This window comes from Cibotium barometz, chromosome 4 (genome assembly GCF_041138505.1).
Source record: "Cibotium barometz isolate CiBa-2024 chromosome 4, ASM4113850v1, whole genome shotgun sequence".
Lineage (NCBI taxonomy): Eukaryota > Viridiplantae > Streptophyta > Polypodiopsida > Cyatheales > Cibotiaceae > Cibotium > Cibotium barometz.
Window position 1 is genome coordinate 37194176 of NC_141049.1, and position 12289 is coordinate 37206464.

The 12289-nt window shown below is 39.9% G+C and overlaps 1 protein-coding gene across 1 annotated transcript; it reads right to left on the minus strand.

The window, feature by feature from the left end:
* Positions 1-9842: 9842 nt before the first annotated feature.
* LOC147639216 (lycopene beta cyclase, chloroplastic-like) lies at positions 9843-11907 on the minus strand. The gene is made up of 2 exons (XM_086788455.1): positions 11722-11907; positions 9843-11637 (listed from the first exon to the last, which is right to left on the minus strand). The coding sequence occupies exon 2, from the start codon at positions 11554-11556 to the stop codon at positions 10021-10023; it is 1536 nt and encodes a 511-aa protein (XP_086644581.1). The 5' UTR covers positions 11557-11637; positions 11722-11907; the 3' UTR covers positions 9843-10020.
* Positions 11908-12289: the final 382 nt, after the last annotated feature.

Below are 12289 nucleotides of genomic sequence, written 5' to 3' on the forward strand. Positions count from 1 at the left end.
TCACAGATATGGCAGTACTGTTTCTCCTTGGGCAAGACAGCTGCATACCCCAAGGCTTTAAGTTTGTGAAGAAGCTTTTTCTCCTTCTCCGCCCTAACCTGTTTCTCTTTATCTTTCTTCAGCTTAGCCTTCCTTGAGGCCTTTTTCTTCTCACTTTGCCCCTCATCCTCCGATTCATCAGATGAGCATGCCGACTCGACCTCACTATCCGAGTCTGACGCAGTCGAACTATCCGACTCTGAGCCATCCTGCTTCCTGCCCTTCCGTTTGTCCTTCTGAATGCCCAGGCGCTTTTCCACCCGAGAGGCAGCTGTCACGAGGTTATCAAATCCGCCGGCAATATCCACATTTGCGACAGCACTCTTCAAGTTCCTCCGCAATCCTTTGACAAAGTAACTGGCAAGCATTTCATCCGAGGGTCTTTCATTACCCTGCAGCCTGGCAGCCAATCCCCGAAACTTCTGAGCATAATCCTCCACTAACAGATGCTTCTGTTCCATGGCCTTGATCTTTTTGACGATATCAGTAGGAGTTTTCTCCTTCCTGAACCGGGCCAAAAACGCATCCTTCAAAGCATTGAAATCTGCAAAGTGGGCCAAGCCATATTGGCTAAACCAACTCATTGCTACCCCCTCCAGGGTTGCGGCAAACTGCTGCAATTTCACCGGATCTCCAAAATGGGCAGGGTACCCACTGGCTTGCCATCGGGTCTCAAATTGAGCCACGTGACAGTCTGGGTCTTCCTTAGGCTTTGCCTTAAATTTGGCCGCCTTAACCGTTGGATTGGGTGGTGGTGCAGCCATGTTCACAACTCCTGGTAGTGGATTAGCTGGTGGCAGATTTTTCAATGGATCAAATTGCAACCGTCTCTGACTCCGAACAGGCGGTCTGGACAGAAATAGGGCCCCAACAAATTGATGCAAATGACGCCGAGCTTGCTCCGGGCTAGCGACATTCTGCCCCGGCCCTTCTGGAAGTGGTGTCGTATGCTCGACAGCGTCCGCCTCGTCCACGCCGGTCGGCGCCAATTGGCCCTCAATTACGCCAGCAGAAACCGACGTAACCGCCACAGGTGGCCCTTCCGCAGCATCACCGCTTCCACTGCTAGAAGCTTCCGACCTGTCATATCTGCGCTTCCTGGCTTGTGCCCTCGTGAAATGAATGGGACTAGTTTGCCGCTCCCGATCTGACATTCAGGCGAGACACAAACAGCACAGCACAAAACAACCCCATACCCAACAGAACAAGACAATGCTGAGTATGCGAACACCGCAGGATCGCCAATGTGTATCTAGGCACTAAATGCCTGATACTTGGTAATGGAAATATCATAAAGGAACAAACACTAGCACAAATACATTCCCTTTAGCAGAAAATCATAACAGTAAAACGGAATACGAAACATCATGCAGAAAATCCGCTACACACAATAACCCTGAACAGATGATCAGAATTCATTGATATCATAATCATGCAAGGGATTACATTTTCGCTTCCTCATCTTCTACAATTCTGAATATCAGTTATGCGCCTTTCCATGATCAACTAACTACATCTCTTCATATCTTTCCCTTCTCACGAATTCCTAAGCAACTACCCAAAAGGATCATTCACATATATAGAATTCGGATATTCCCACTTAGGTAAAGTTAACCCCTAACAGCGGCCAATCACCATCACCGATGATCTAAACATGGAGTGTCTCTCACAATTAACTATGAATTAATGCCTTTACTCTGCCCCTCGGTTCCATCCACATTTAGCCACAAACCTGCTAGGGATACTCCCATGGTTGTGCCACCCCTAGGTTGTGCACTCCTAGGGATTCAGGTCTCCTTGTATAGGTTGCTCTACTCTTACTCCACTTGTCTTTATCATGCTCCATCCCCTCATGTGACCTTGAATAGGAGGTCCTATCTCAATAATAACTTGATGTTGTGGAAATTACTTTGTGGGTGGCCATAGCTCCTCCTCTAATTACCCCATGAATTTACCCCAATCAATCAAATTTTGTGTACCAATAGGCCAAGTTGATCCCAATGCGTATGATCCATATTATCATCCTTATTGTGTAAGGAGGAATGATGGGTGCATCATGAGGATTAAAAAAAGAAAACATGTGATAGCATGCATGCATCACCTAGTGAACTTGGAGTTTAGGAATGTTTAGGGTGTGGATTTGTGGACCCAAGTTGCTTCAAAAAATCAATATATTATTAAAGTCTTAAAGCCAAAATGTCTTGTGCCACATTTTTCCTTAGCATTCAAAGATTAATACATGTTGGATAGCATGTGGGGGCATGTGAGCTATAACAGATCCCAAATTGTAAAATCCCTAAACTACCTACATGCTCATATAAAGATTAGAAAAAGGCCAAGAAGATTTATCAAGAAAATCGTGATCTATTTCAACAACAACAAGAAGCAGGCCCGAGTTCAACAATAAAAAAAGAGCAGGGGTATTTCACATGTTGAATATATGTAGTTTGTTCTACCAAAATAATTTAAACTTATAAATCTTTATCCTTGGTTATAGGAAAGCATTGTTGGTGAATTGCCTACTTGTAAGGAGTACGACCACACATATCGCCATCACATAAGTGACACATATGATTTTCTACTTCAGTATATAGTCCAATTAAACTATGATGCTACTATCCCATTAAGTTAATTCCCTGTTTTACTTTTTCTAATTACTTGTTTAAATAAATTTTTAGATTTTTATCTAGTTTATATTTTAACATGGACTAAATCTTATGTAGTATAGTCTTGATGATCAGGAAGAAGAAGAAGAAAATGAAGATAAAGATGAAGATGAGTCAATAGCAAGGGAGCATCTAATGATGAGGATTAGAGGCCACTCAGTTGGATGCTTTTATGTTCTTTACTTGCCTATCCTTCACTCACATTAATTTTGTAACTTGCCTTCACAATGTTTTTTACATTAATGCAAACTACTTTTTGGATTTAATACATAAACCAGTCTATGTTATTCCTAATTTATAATGTTAATAATGTATCATAAATAAAAGCTAAAGGTATTTCACACATTTATGGAAAATTTAAAATCATCGAGATTGGGGATACCACTAATCTACCCCCAAAAAATACATTTCCCATTGCCACTACAGCATGATGCTTAGCAATGGATATTTAGTGATGCTTACAGTGCTACTTAGGCCCTTATGTAGATTTGATTCATAAAAGTGACACTATAAGTAAGCTAATTTCTTTATCCCTTATATTCTACAAAAATCAATCATAAAAGCGACACTATAAGTAAGCTAATTTCTATGTTCCTTTGTATCCTCCCAAATTTCAAAGACTCCACCCCATTCCACATTTTTGAAGATCGGGCTTAGGAAAGCTATCATGCTAATGTCTTATCGTGCAAAAGGTTCCTCGTGTAGCATCCTTCCAAATTTCAAAGACTCCACCCCATTCCACATTTTCTAACATCGGGCCTAGGAAAGCTATCATGCTAATCTCTTATCATGCAAAGGGTTCCCCATGTAGCATCTTATGTAGTACACTTCTCACATTTCAAATACGAAAGTGCTACACCTACCGTCTTGTTTTCATTTAGACATCTTTTACATAAAAAAATCTTTTAAAGCATTATAAATTGCCATGCCTTTTCCATCTATGGTTTTTTAGAGAACCCACTACTTGGATGCCTTGGTTTTAAACCCAAGTGCATGAAATACACAATCAAATGCAACTCTAATCCATTGGAAGTGCTCTCATCAAGCATGCAACTCTAATCCATTGGAAGTGCTCTCATCAAGCATAATTGAGAAACAATGACCATGAAAACAATTATTTTCATGTGTAGAAGTTGATAAAATTGCTTCTTTATGCAAGTCAAGGAAACTTATCCCTCCACTCTTTACAAAACTTTTTTTTAATGACCCTTTATTTTCATAATTGCTTCCTTCACATGATTAGCCAAATCAATACTATTCAACTCCAAGTCTTCATTTATTTTTTTATTCAAATCGAATGTTGTTTCATTGGTTATTATTTTGGGATCCACAACTTTTTGAGTAGTTTTCGATGGCACATTCCATCCAAAACATTGCACTGAATATGTTTTGCCTCTTCTTTTAAGAAGCCATGTACAAATTTTAACCACCACCTAATATGAATATACATAGTTATAAGTTAAATATATAATAGATACCATACACTAGTGAAAGTTTATATGGAAATTACATATTGAGTCTTTTTTTGGCAATTGTGAGTCTTTTTTACCATCAGCTCGCAAAGCACCCCGTTGTCACACAGCTTGATGGTATCGAACCCAGGTCCTCTCATTGGAACCCAATAGTTCTACCAACTCGCCTACGCGCCCATGGGTGCTTTAGTGTCTAGAGATCTAACCCTTGGGCCCTCAATTGATCATTGAATTTAGTTAGATGTTAAGACTCAAGGATTTGGTGGTGGTGGCTCATTGAATTTAGTTTGAAGTTAAGACTCAAGTATTTAGTGGTGGCCACCACCACTAAAACTTGCAAGTTGTAGATTTAGGCTTCCACACTCTTCCAAATCTAGCTAATACCATCAAGTTGCCTTAACGTGTGGTGTACACTTGTACCTCCTACTGTGTCAAAATTGGATTAAATGTGTGTTTTTTAAAAGTTTAATATCTACACTTTTACCCACGATATGGTCACCCACATTTTTCAAAGTAAGAACAAGGAAGGGTTCCATATCACTCAAACAACTGACAAAGGGGATGTGCTTAAAAAGAAATCCAAAACACCATTATATGAGGGCCCGATGTACATCCATGTTTGGAAAATCTTGAACTTGTAAATATCCTATGGATGGAGTGATAATAGCATGAATAGTCTACTCTTGTGACTCCACCTTAAAATCCATTTTTACACGAGTTAACAGAAGATTAAAATTTATCATTAATAATATGAAATTGAAGCTATATAAAGTATAGCTTGAAAATTTGATAATCAAGGAGAGAAAAATGTCAAAAAGACATGGAACAACAAGAGACATGCATGCATGATATTATAGGCATCAGAACCACCCAGAATAAACCAGAAGCATGCTTGATAGAATAAAACCCATATGTGGGTAGGCTATGGTTTGTTGGGCACGTGAGCTATGTGGTCTTGAAAGATATACAAAAATATGGGACTGTGGCATACCTAATAGAATTTTTAAAGATGTTGATACATGTGAAGTTTGTAATGGGCAAGCAACATCAATAATCTTTTCTACATGGTATACTTATCTTTCTATAAGAGAGTGTTCACACACATTAACAAGCTTAACCCTTTTAGGGGCCGTTTACATATACACATAAAAGGTGTTCACACACAGGATGGTTACACACATGAGGCTCTGAAATACCCAACAATTTGTGTATTTTATGAATGAGAAAGAAATGTCTCATTATTTTTGGGTTGAAGCAGTAGCAACAACTACAGTTTACATTATGGACAGAGCCCCCAACTGCTATAGCAGCAGTTCATGGCATGGCGCACCTGAACAGAAGTTTACTGGCAAAAAACCAAATTTACCACACTTTGAAGTGTTTGGGTGCATTACATATGTACATGTACCAAATTAGGTGAGAAGCAAGTTGGATCCCAAGATAGAAAAATGTATCTTTATATTCCCTTGAGCAAAAAGGTTATAGATGCTATAACCCCAGTACGCATGAGATGCGAGTGAGAAACGATGTTGTTTTTTATGAGATAAGTAGTTGGTATATTCCAGTGAAGGATTCCATAGAAGCTGATGTAAACAACAATGTGGATGCAGCAAATGGAGAGCAGCAATCACATGTGCTTAGTGGACCTAGAGAGTCATCTAGCAGTGGGGGTCTATTATTAGACCTTGATCAAAAAGGTTGAGGAAAAATCCCAAGAATTTTGACACATCATTTGGTGGTACTATAGGCATTGAAATTTTAGAAAACTCACATGTATCATGAAAGGGAAAAAAGAGGGTGGATGAACCTTTCATAATGCCTAATGTTTTTCCGTAGAACATCCCTTTGTTGATGAGGATAGTGGCTCAACATAGAGCCTTGATGAGGAGTTTAGGATTTTGGTTGTTGTTGCACCAAGTGTACAAAAAGCCAAAGCAGTGTTGAGAACACCTCGTAGTGATTCAGGTGTACACAGGTCTACGAGGGTCAAATATCCAATGAGAGAGGTTGAGAAATCATGGGTATACTGCCCATGATTATTCTTATATGGTCACAGCAATACAAGAGTGCCCACATAGGAGGCAATTGGACATAAATATTGCAAAGATGCCATGGATGTAGAGATGGTTGCATTAGATGCAAATGAGACGTGGGAGTTGGTGCCTTTGCCTAAGGAGAAGAAGGCAATTGGATGCAAAGAATTCATATGGTTTTGTGAGCAAGTACAAGGTAAGATTGGTAACCAAGGGACATACACATACCTATGGCATCAACTATTAGGAGACTTTCAGTCCGGTTGCTAGGATGGCAACCATGCGAGTAGTCATTGCTATGGTGGCTACTGCTAAGAAATGGTGTTTACATTAGATGGATTTAAAGAATGCATTTCTGTATGGTGATTTATAGGAGGAGGTCTACATGTGTAGCCACCAACCATGCACACCCAGAGTTTGTTTACAGGTTGCATAAAGCCTTGTATGGCTTGAAACAAGCACTTAGAGCATGGTCAGACACAATAGGAAAGTATATTGTCACTATTGAATTTCATATAACTATAATAGATTTTTCACTATATGTGAAAAAGACTAACAGGGGCATTGTTTTAGTAGTCATCTATGTTGATGACTCAATTGTCATAGCGGACAATGATGTTAACATTCATAACTTAAAGGTGAAGATGTTCCTTAATAGGAAGTTTGAAATGAAGGATTTGGGTGAGCTGCAATACTTTCTGGGTATAGATGTGATTAGATTATTACATGATGAGATTTAGCTTTTGCAAAGATAGTATATTTTGGACATGTTGTCCAAGTATGGGGATGACAAGTTGTAAACCACCTCAGTGCTATTGGAGCAAACCACAAATTTTTTTGTAGATATAGGTGATTATTTGGAGGACCCTACCATGTACAGGTACACTGTACAGAGTTTGATGTACATGACTATCACCAAGCTAGATTTGAGCTATACTTATTAGGTTGTTGAGTCAACTTATGCAGGCCGCAAGAAAGACACACTTAGACAGCTAGGAGGATACTGAGTTATATGAAGTCCAAAGTACACTATGCACTTTTATATGAGGCTGGAGTATAGGTACAGATACATGGAAATATAAATGCAAATTGGGCTAGGAGGATACTGAGTTATATAAAGTCCAAAGTACAAATTAGGTTGGTAATGTCTCAAACAAGAGATCTATTAGTGGCTTTATGCTTTCTTTTGGGAGTGATGCTCTAAGTTTTCAAACACAATTGTGCTTGGAAGTTAAATCACAGTTACAAATCAGGTTTGTTGATTCATCCATTTTGAAAAAAATTAATATCCTTGCTCCTCTTGGATTTCCTTCTTCCAAAAGAGTTGAAGAGCTATGAGACACTTGAATTAGATGAATTGGTTAAACATTATGGGAATATTATTGCTTTAAAAGATGGCATTCAAATTGATGCAATGATAGATGAAAGATCTTAAGAAGTTCCATGTCTTTAAGAAGGTACAAGGTGTATTTGATTGAAAAGGGAAATCCCTCAAAGACACATGGAGTTTGATTGGTAGAAATGAAGTGTGGTGTCTGAAGTATCCTACCTTACTTTTTTTGGCGCACAAGTTGTAATGTTGCAATGCTACAATATGTGAAAGAGGTTTCAATGTGCAAAACATCATTAAAAACAAGTTGAGAAACCGTTTGGAGACAAAAAGTATGGATGTTCTCATGAGAATATCTATTGAAGGGCCTTCACTTATGTGTTTTGATTTTAGAGATGTCATTGGATTGTGGAGAGGTGGACGCGTTTACACACATGTAAATTGAATGAAAGCTTTCATGTACGATATTTTGAACTTGGAAATTTTGAAGTATGTTGGACTTAATTTTTTGTAACTCGAATATACGTCATCGAAAATACTCAAGATTTTTAGACTAGTATCTTTGAAAGTTTTATTTTTGGTAAATTCAAGTTTTTATAACGTCTTATTAAATTTAAAATTTAAAAGTGATTTATTGTTGCAACCACATCTCAAAAAGTTCTTTTATTTAACCAAAAAAATTTACATGGTATATTTGAAAATTGGTAGTTTATTAGTTTTAAATTTGGAATATTAGAAGCTTTTTTCATACAAATTTTTATAGCTTGCTTTATTTTAGATTTTCCGTGAACACTGCTTACACCTGCTTTATTTTAGATTTATTGCCTGCACCACCTACACGTCTTCATGAATTAATCAAATTCCAGCTGCGCTGACTGGTCCAAATCTCCTGCACCTGCCAGTCATCATTGGGAATGCTGATTGGTGATGCACCTGCTGAGTAGGCGTCATTTCGTTGGGCAGACCTCTGACTCCTCCCGTCCTTGACTGCCTGCACCCTTTCCCTACAATTGAGATCATCCTCCATGGAGTCGTGAGGCGATGGCAGTTTTTTGGGTAAGGCCTTTTACTTCTTGAGAAGGGCACGTGTGGCATCCATTTTGCTCTAGTCAGGTAAGACCCCCTCTAAGTAATGGCTTCCTATGCTTTGATTCTTGGAGTCTGGGTGCAACAAGTAGCTGTCCCCTTTATATTTTCGACCCTAAATGAGCCAACAACAACTGCCCTTAGGGGGTTTACACACTCCTTAAAAGGGAAAATTCCCTTAAAAAGAAGAAGATCTCCCTTGCCCATGCTCATGGAGTAGGGATGGCCTTTCCCGACTGTCATGGTCATTGGAGTCCAGATGAGGTTCTACTTATTGCAGGTCTTGATTCTGGAGCCCAACGACCATGACGGACTGGGAATCTCCCCACCCGTCTCCTCCAGTGTTTGCAAAAAACATTTTTCCCAACAATTCAAAAAACCTTCAACCTCAAATTTTTGTAAAATTTTTCCTAAATTTTAAAGGTTTTTAGCAAGATTATAACTAAAATCTCTTAAAATTTGTAGGTTTTTGTGAATTGTTATTTTGAAATTTGAAGGTTATTTTTCAAAATTTGCCATTCACCTGACACTATACCTCGGTTTTTCGTGAACACTGGTCTACTCACTAAGGGAGTCCCCCCCTTAGCAAGCCACCAGGTTCTAACCCGAGTGATAACACAATGGCCTGCCAATGCACATATATGGGGTAAGTAACCCCGGCACCTAAATGATCGCTCAATTAAATAAAACTACTGGCCTTGAGGTGTGTGGCCTTGATATAACCTTTAAACCCTGAAACCTCCAGATTCAAAAGAAGCTTTGCAAAGCACTCGTGATACTCTCCCAAAGCCGGCATACGTTAACCCCTATGACCTAAGCCCCACAGTTCCAAAAGCAGTCTATAGAACTATCACAATTTCTTACACATTCTAAGGGGCATACAACAAAAGTTAAGCAGATCTACCTGCTGAGCCTAGCCATAAAGGCATGCTTGCATGCACATACACACACTCATACAAATGCTTTCACAAGTTACCCGCCATGATTGCGAAGAAAGTTCTTTCAGTGCATCTCTGAAAAGATTCTTGATGGAGAATACATGAAAAATAGGGCCTTAACAATTAAGATACAAAGGATAATTGAAGGTACACTAAATGCCATACTCTAAAATTTCACCTTGCATTATATGAATAATGACACTCAGGTGCAGTGCGGTCAATGAGCATGCACCTGAAGTAAAGTCAGGGTGAAAAGCAAACCTTACTTTTACAAGTTTGAAAAAATATTCAGTTCCTATAGAATCTGATCACATTCAGCCGACTTTTTGTGTTTGGTGCTTGGCATACATAGTAGCAAAGTGTACAGAACCTAAAAACACAACTTTCCACATCAAACAATGTTCTGAATAGAAACATAAGATCTCATGGGTAGATGAAACAGAAGAATGCCAGGCTTTAAATTCCACACTCTCTCATGGTTGCAAGGTTTCTGATCATTCTTGCCAGTGGTAAAGTGCCCTTCACCATTATTTCTAGCCGGGCAGTGTTTGATGCATGTGCAAAGAGCGACAATCCAAAGACAAAAAGCTCGGGAAGATAAAGCCGTGAGGACAGGAAGCTGTGCCACTGGTATGCTTCCAAATCAAAGAAAGCATCAAAGAAGCGCCTGGTACCATCCAGATCAAGAGCCAGTAAAACATCCATGCCGAAGCAGAAAAACTCACGCTGCCGCCTCCTTTCAATGGGCCACAGATCTCTCCAAACTCGAGCCGAAAGAGCCTCAAGGTTACTTTCCTTGTTATCAAGCCTCTGCACAATTGCATTAGCTACAATGGGGGCAGCAGCAAGAGTCCTTGCTACCATGTATCCAGTTGATGGGTGAACCATGCCTGCTGTGCCCCCTATTCCCACCACCCTTTGAGGCAGTACAGGAAGTGGTCCTCCCATTGGTATAACACATTTCTCATCTTCTTCAATGCTCTTCACATTAATGTTAAGGTGCTTCAACCTCTGAACCATTCTTTTCTGAATCTCCTCTATCGGAACACCGGGCCTTGCCACTAGAGAAGTCTCCTCCAGAAAAATCCTGTTTGATGAGAAAGGCATTGCATACAAAAAAGTGGGTAGCTCTTTGTTGTTTCTCTTAAGAACCGAGTCCTTGTTGAGATGGGAGTCACGCCAGTCCATGAATACCATCTTGTCTACATCAAAAGGATGGCTATCGACCTCAGCAACAATTCCATAAGCAATCTGATACCCAGGGTTGTAAGGCTTCTCATACTGCACCAAGCACCTTGAAAAGCCAGTCGCATCGAGAACTACATTGGCTTTGATGGTCAACCCATCACTGCAAAGCACAGATGAATACTCTTCCTCATGCACAACCTTTGACACCTTGGCTTGATGAAAGTTGACCCCATTGGTGATGCAACCCTCCATCATCTTGGCCTTGAGGCACCTGCGGTCTACACGGCCATATGGCCGTTTCAAGAACTTCTTTGTACTGTCATCCAAGTAGACAACTGCACTGGCCCATGTGGTATCAAGACAATCCAAGAGGTCCATGGCCTCGAATTCATCCACCCAGACGCCATAATTATTGGGCCAGATGCTTTGTGGGGCAGGGTCAATACAACAAACGCTGACACCGGCTTCCGAAACTTGTTTGGCAACGGCAAGGCCAGCAGGGCCTGATCCCACAACAACTAAATCTACTCTGCTTTGCCTGGAAGCGTCGAATTTAGGAAGCTCATATGCCAGATTCTCTTTCTTGACATCAGGGGCAAGCCTTAATGGGGTCATGGTGGCATGGGTCTCCACTTTCATGGTGGGCAACACATGCCCTCTTGTAGCATTGAAGTAAGAAATTGGCTTCTTTTTCCCACTAGAAATTAAACCCAATCCGCATGAAAGCTCCACATTTTTGTCACCTGTGAGAAGGGTTTGTAGACTGCAGAAACAAGAAGCCTTTTGAACGAAAACTGCACCCATTTTGCTATACAGGGCGAGACACTGAATGGGATTAATGAAATCTACGTTTTCTTAGCAATCCACTTCAAGAAACACAGAGTCCTGTTCAGAAAAGAACATGAAATCAACTGACATGGCAGAGCAGAAAGCAAAAAGCAAAGAAACTGCATTGGAAGGCCAACTTACCCTCGAACTACATGAAAACACCAACATCCATGAGATCTTTTTCACAGAAAAGCCAGCAGCAGCAAGCATGAACATGAAGACCAAGACAACAATGCTGTCTGAATTGTAAGCTTATCGGAAGCTCACGAACGTAGAAGACATGAGAGCTCATCTTGTGCTAGTTAAAACATGGAATCTTGAGCCATAGAAAGAGATAAGTTCCTCTTCTCTCTAAATTTTAAGAGTATAGTTCATTTCTTTCTATTTATGTTTTTTTTGAATAAATAATGTTTTTTTTTTCGTTGAACCTTAGGAAAACGAAAGTTTTGGACTTGAAATAGTAGTCATGCACATGGACATGTATTCGTTTTTATCGGATTCATCCTCTCTCTCCTATTTCAGCAACTTGTTTTTGATATCGATGGTGTAGCAACAACCCAACTGTGCCAGACGTCTCGACGAGGGAAAACGAAAGTTTTGGACTTGAAATAGTAGTCATGCACATGGACATGTATGCGTTTTTATCGGATTCATCCTCTCTCTCCTATTTCAGCAACTTGTTTTTGATATCGATGGTGTAGCAACAACC

Excerpts from the sequence above, each read along its gene's own strand:
- LOC147639216 (XM_086788455.1), bottom strand. The coding sequence starts at position 11,556 with ATGGGTGCAGTTTTCGTTCAAAAGGCTTCTTGTTTCTGCAGTCTACAA.